This window comes from Dreissena polymorpha, chromosome 3, assembly GCF_020536995.1.
Source record: "Dreissena polymorpha isolate Duluth1 chromosome 3, UMN_Dpol_1.0, whole genome shotgun sequence".
NCBI lineage: Eukaryota > Metazoa > Mollusca > Bivalvia > Myida > Dreissenidae > Dreissena > Dreissena polymorpha.
Window position 1 is genome coordinate 95,864,422 of NC_068357.1, and position 6,435 is coordinate 95,870,856.

Here is a 6,435-nt window from a genome sequence, read left to right on the forward strand (position 1 = left end):
TTTACTTATAGCAGGGCTCTAGATAACGGTAGTGAAGGGGTCTTTATGACGCAAATACACATTTGTTCTTCATAAAATCCTATGTCGGTTGTGCTTATTTGAATCGCATCATCAAGACGATACTTATGCGTAGCAACAAAATTAAAAAGAGAATGGTAAAACTCCCTGTATTTTGAGCCCTGCTTATAGGGAGCACTTCCCTTTACGCAACGCTAACGTTTGCTCGAAGTGCGATTCACCTGACCCTAAATCACTGTATTGGTTGAGTTTTAAGAATCACGGTTAAAATTAAATCGTAAAATCAACTGATTCTGGAAAAAAAGGAATGCGTACATAAAATGTTTAAATGTCACATTATGGAGTCAGTACTTAGTATACCCACACAAACGAAGTTTAGGGTGCTATATTGGATAGAACTTCATATGCAGCATGTGTTGTGTTTATATTTAAAAAAAGACGGATATGCATAATTTTTACACCACTATCGTGTGATTAAATCAACCCCGCCCGTTCTTTTATTGCTATTTTCGTTTATTGGCATTGAGCCAAAAAGTTCCAATAGAATTTCGAACCTGCATCGCTGCTGATATTAATCTCTGAGAGGCAGTTTAAGCAGAGTGATTATTCATGACATGCTATCTAATATAAAAGAAAATAGCCTTAGTACCTTCATTTGGACATAAAGATAAATGCTTTAGATCAACCGCTTAGAACGTAATTTAAAATATATGGTCATATAGATTTTACTCATTAGACATATCCAATTTGTTTAACATTTATCTTTCACATTTATACCAAATCATAATCATATTTCAAAGGGATAAGAACATGCTTCGGTTATTCGTTTTTTATTTGCGTACTAAGTACATACATTTTTATTTATTGCCTGCTTACTTTAACAGTATTCCACAGCGAATTCTGCATTTTTGATTAAAAAAATACGAGTGTGTTATATCTGGAAAAAAGTGTCTAGATGTCAGGAAACGAAGTGCCATTGTTTTTTAGATGATCGGTAAACGAAGTGCAGATGAAAAATGTGCATGCGACTCTTAAAACATTTGAATTTTCTCAAATACATTAGTAAACTAAAATGTAACATGTTGTAACATTACTGGATATATTGATCTTTTATTTCGAATAGTAAGCACGTTCTTGATTTATTTCCAAGTATGTTTATTTTGTTTAAATATGTACTGATAATTCAATTCATGCTGATTATCGATGAAATTTTATCGTTTTTTTTTTTAAATAATTCACCGTTTTTCCGCGAATTTCTTTCTTCGCAATACGAAGTGCTATTCCATTAATCACCCAAACAATATTCTGTGTCTAAAAACCAAATAAACAGAACATAAATACAAAAAAGCTGAAGAACTCACCTCTCGCGCGTGGCGTTTGTTGTTCTCTGTAAGTGAAGTGCCATCCGTGAACGAAGTATTCGCATACCCGGCGTGTTCATGTGTCAGAGTGGATAATAGTAGTTGCTTTTTTATTCGTTAAATTGGAAAGTATACCGGACTTTATTTGGCGTTTGAAATATAGTGTTTTTATATCGTGTAAATTATACGTATTTCTTCACGAGTGTTAATTTCTTGTGTGTTGACATTAATTTTTTGAGTGTTGTGGTATGGCCACCTATCCTTGTGTAGGATGCGGTCAGCATGTGCGGCCCCGCCAGCATGCAGTAGAGTGCGACTGGTGCAACCGATGGCAACACCGCAAATGTGGCACAGGTAACGTTATCAAAATGTACTATATGAAATTGATGTTTACCATAATTATAAGATACCAAATAATATGTCAAAACGTCTATTTTTAAGAGAAAGTTCAGTTATATTTTACGCAGCTTCTGTCGTTGTTACCCTTCAACGTTGGTTGTATTGACGAACAGGAGATACATTCCGAACCGGGATTCCGATGTTGATACTTTCCTCTAATATTCAGAATATTTCAAATACACAGTGATTTTAAAATATGTAAAAAAATTGACAATGTTTAAAATATAAAAACTTGAAAGAATTTGCATGTACAAAAAATATATATACGCAATAATATAAGTGGATAAGTTACTGCTTTAATTCAAATATTTAATATATTTAACATATATAATTTACATATTATATGAGGATCTGTTTGTAGCTTGTTTCGTACATTATTTTAATTAGGCTAGTCCTCTTGTAATCAACATTTCTTACAATGTTTAAAATATAAAAACTTGAAAGAATTTGCATGTACAAAAAACCTCGCTAATCAGACCGGGTATCCAAGTGTCAAGGGTCATTCACAGTTTGTTGCATCTGTTTTGATAACGGATTAGCAGATTATGACACTTATTGACACCTATTTATAATTACGCATTTTAAAATAGTTTCTTTAACGATATACAAATTAAATTCGGAAGACTTAACCCGAAAGAAATAATATGCTGTATTCTATGTGATATTATTAAAAAATAATGAATACAATAAGTCTCTTGTGGTGTTTATATCGGGTTTTTAATGTTTATATTAATACAGGCATAACCCAGACAGCATATCGGGAGGCGATGCGTCTCGGAGAAATAACGTATGTGTGTCGTCCATGCATAGACGCAGAGGCCCTGGACAACGAAATGCCCGTCCTAGAGATAAGCGTAAGTGATATTATTTTTGTAATCTGACGAGGCTTGATATTTATTTAAAACCTATGTATGTAAGCTCAATTGCACCGAAAGCCTTAGCCGCGTCACTCCCGAGTCCTTTTCCTGTAATTAGTGAAACGGTGACTGGTGATTAAATACTAGTAATATAGTAATACCATCGTAACTTCAACAATAAAATTTGGTAATACATGTCGTGTTCACATGGCACAATTTCTACATAGGCCACAGTTCCCCAGGTTGACGACGACGACGATGCCGGTGACGATCGCCCAATGCCACTGCTAGAAGTGAGTGTCCCTAGTCATGAGGTATGTCATTTTAATCTATACTTTTTCACTTACAGACACTTTCCGAGTGTATTCTATGTTTGGAAGTAAGAAAGGCTCTTGCATAAATCCAGCTATGGAGGAAAGTGTCGTCCCTGATTAGCCTGTGCTAACTGCACTGGCTAATCTGGGACAACACTTTACGCACATGCATTAAACCCCCTTTTCACAGAGCGAGGCTCATATTCTTATATTATCCAAGTTAATGATTGATTTTTGACTGTTTGAAAGAAAAATATTAAACTGTGATGATATGATTATTTATGTGTTTCAGTCAGGTGATCGCGACCCTTATGCCGACCTGGTTGATCCATACGCAGATGACACTGTAGTCGACATGCACACGACTCATGACGAGGTTTTTAAAATTGTTTTATAATTATATTTGATGGGCCAATCGTTTCGAAATATGAATTAATGTTGACGTCTCTAAAAGATGTTGCCCTCGCTGTTCTTGCAACAATGTGTTAAAACTGTGTTTCAGATTGACGACTTCGACACATCTGCCGTCCCGGTTATCGACTCGACAACTCTGTCTGCCGACGATCGCTCCGATGGCGACACGACCTTCACCGGCATGGAGTTCGATATTACAGACGTCATCGACGTAGTCGAACCGATCCAAGAGGACAGCTTTAACGCGGCGCTGTCATAGACAGTCCTAGAGGACCAGGGCATCACCTACACCGTACTAGAGCGTGGCAGCCAGAAAGGAAAACCCGTACTCGTGTCAAATCTAGGCTACGCGTATTCCGTAAAGGTACATGTTTCTAAATAAAATGTTTAATATTATTTCGGATATTCATTTTTTATAACTACAAATTAACTTTGTGTTATTTTTAGTATTTTTATTATTACTTTCATTATAATTAGCATATGTTGTTATATCATTTTTGTTTCAGACTGACAACAAGAAGTCGGGAACAGTGACCTGGCGATGCTCGTCTCGCAGCAAAGCAGTACGTTGCCCAGTCACCATCAGCCAGAGAGGCGACCACTTAGACAGGAATCTGAAATGGTGAGGCTACTCGTTGAAGGCAGCGACCTCCACCGGATCACCACAACGCGATCGGCAAAAGTTCAGAAGTCCCTGGTTTCCCTCTGGGACAAGTATGAGGCGAGAGAGTGCACCCCCTCTGAGTTCCTGGCCAAGGTCGGTCAGGCGTACGGCGTTGTGCTGGATAAATGAACATGTATTTTGTCACGTTGACTGTGTATTGTTTGTAGTTTTTCTTGTACATGTATATTTCATTATGTAGTTATGTTGTAAATTATGTTGTATTTTGTCACGTTGACAGTATATTGTCTGTACTTTTTCTTGTACATGTATATTTTATTATGTAGATATGTTGTAAACTATGTTGTATTGTGTCACGTTGACTGTACATTGTCTGTATTTTTTTCTCGTACATGTATTTTTTGTAATAAAGAAAATAAAAAAGTTCATTCATAATGTAGCACTCAATTTTGATTTAATAGAAAATATAATTCACATGTTAAACCATATTATTATGTAATTGAAATTAGTTGAAAATATGTATATTTTGTAATAAAGACAAAAAAAAAACATATTTAAGAATAATATGATGTAATTATGTTGTATTTTGTCAGTATGACTGTATATTGTCTGTAAATGTTTGCTTGATTATGTAAATTTTGTTATATAAATTGTGACTGTGCATGTTCATTGACTGTGTAAATCGTAAATATATATTTAAACATAATCAACAAATAAAAAAAATAAAAAAAATCATACCTGTTTTAGGTCTTATTCCATTTTAATTTTGTGTATTTCTTTGTAAACACAGTTTGAAGCCTAAAAAAACAATAATTGCTTTAAGGCCTAGTTCAATTTTTGGCCTTTTTGGTACGCTTTGAGGCCTTTTTGGTATTCCGCCTTTTTGGTATGCGGCCTTTTTGGTTTTCGGACTTTCTGGACCTAAACCAATATCTTCAGCCCTAAACCATACTTATGAAAACATAAATCGAGTTCAATGTAACAAATTCTAATCTTAATGTATCTTTATGAAATGCATGAGTATGTACATGGATGATTTATTCAGATTGAAACACTTACATTTGTGAACACGAAATATGTGTGACTTAATTTGTTCATTAAAAAAATTGACTTGTGTTTTTGGGAACATTAAATTATATATATATATATGGTTGATAAATATAATAAAACACCAACGAATATACTTTCAACAAAGGATGTGTTTGTCAGAAACACAATGCCCCCTAATGCGCCACTTTGAATTTTTTTTACCTTTGACCTTGAAGGATGACCTTGACCTTTAACCACTCAAAATGTGCAGCTTCATGAGATACACATGCATGCCAAATATTAAGTTGCTATGTTCAATGTTATAAAAGTTATTAAGAAGGTTAAGTTTTGGTTTAAGTTTTGGAACACACACACACGGACACATACAATGACAGACAGGCCAAAAACAATATATCCCCGATCTTTCGATCTGGGGGCATAAAAACACTGGATCCTATGAGGATACAAGAACAATTGCAAATTAGTATACTGTATATGAGAACAAAATTGTTCAAACAGTGTAAAGTTTACACTGTAAACAATAAGTATTTTATACCCTAGCGCTTTCGACTATTATCTCCCGGTTACGTCTTCTTCAGGGGTATACGGGTATATATATTAATTCCAAATAAACGATTATATTTTGGTAAGACATTTATATCTGACACTTTCGTATGGTAATCTACTTAGTATATTATAGCTCTATAATTAAAATATCTCCTTTTTTAAATTTACCATTGTTCCTCCCAGCTTACTTATCAGCACATTTTCCTCTGTAATGTTGTATTTATCACCTCTGCACACTGATCACAGCAGGGATACAAAGAAGGGGGTTTGGTTGTCCATTTAGCACACACGATACTTATCTCAGGGACCTGTTATCAAATGCCCATTACTGGAGCATCCGAAAAATAAGACCAAACCACATTGAGTTAACACAAGCTAAGTTCCAAGTATAAACTTTATGGCTGGAAATATCATTCTATAGCGCTTTACTACTTAGATACGTATTTTCACGCATCTGTAGTCCATTAGAAAGTTACATTTAATTAAAGACCTTTCTTACTAGATTCAAGTTTTAGCCGCTTCATTTCCAATCCTTAGATACTGATGAGCAGCAAACAGCATAAAACCTGAACAGACTGTGAGTTCCTCGCAGGCTGTTCTGGTTTAATGCAGGTTGCACAGATCAATTTTTACTTTGCTATTGAGGGGGGAAGGGATAGTTCAAATTTCATCCCAACTTTTGCCAGTTGAGTAAGTTAATTAGGTAGGATCGCTTGAGAACACTCTGGGTCCACACAACATGTAGCCTCACACACACACTTGCACACATGTATTAACCCTTTGCATGCTGCGAAATTTGTTGTCTGCTAAAATGTTGTCTGCTGAAGTTCTAAAATTAGCATTTTCTTCGATTT

The 6,435-nt window shown here is 35.1% G+C and overlaps 1 protein-coding gene across 1 annotated transcript; it reads left to right on the plus strand.

Moving 5' to 3' along the window:
• Positions 1-2,518: 2,518 nt before the first annotated feature.
• Positions 2,519-4,381, plus strand: LOC127871225 (uncharacterized). The gene is made up of 5 exons (XM_052413966.1): positions 2,519-2,632; positions 2,863-2,949; positions 3,242-3,325; positions 3,452-3,727; positions 3,870-4,381. The coding sequence occupies exons 1-4, from the start codon at positions 2,546-2,548 to the stop codon at positions 3,620-3,622; spliced, it is 429 nt and encodes a 142-aa protein (XP_052269926.1). The 5' UTR covers positions 2,519-2,545; the 3' UTR covers positions 3,623-3,727; positions 3,870-4,381.
• The last annotated feature ends 2,054 nt before the right edge of the window (positions 4,382-6,435 follow it).

Excerpts from the sequence above, each read along its gene's own strand:
- LOC127871225 (XM_052413966.1), top strand. The coding sequence starts at position 2,546 with ATGCGTCTCGGAGAAATAACGTATGTGTGTCGTCCATGCATAGACGCA. Across the intron at positions 2,950-3,241 it reads TGAGTGTCCCTAGTCATGAG|TCAGGTGATCGCGACCCTTA; the intron begins GTATGTCATTTT and ends TATGTGTTTCAG. Across the intron at positions 3,326-3,451 it reads TGCACACGACTCATGACGAG|ATTGACGACTTCGACACATC; the intron begins GTTTTTAAAATT and ends ACTGTGTTTCAG.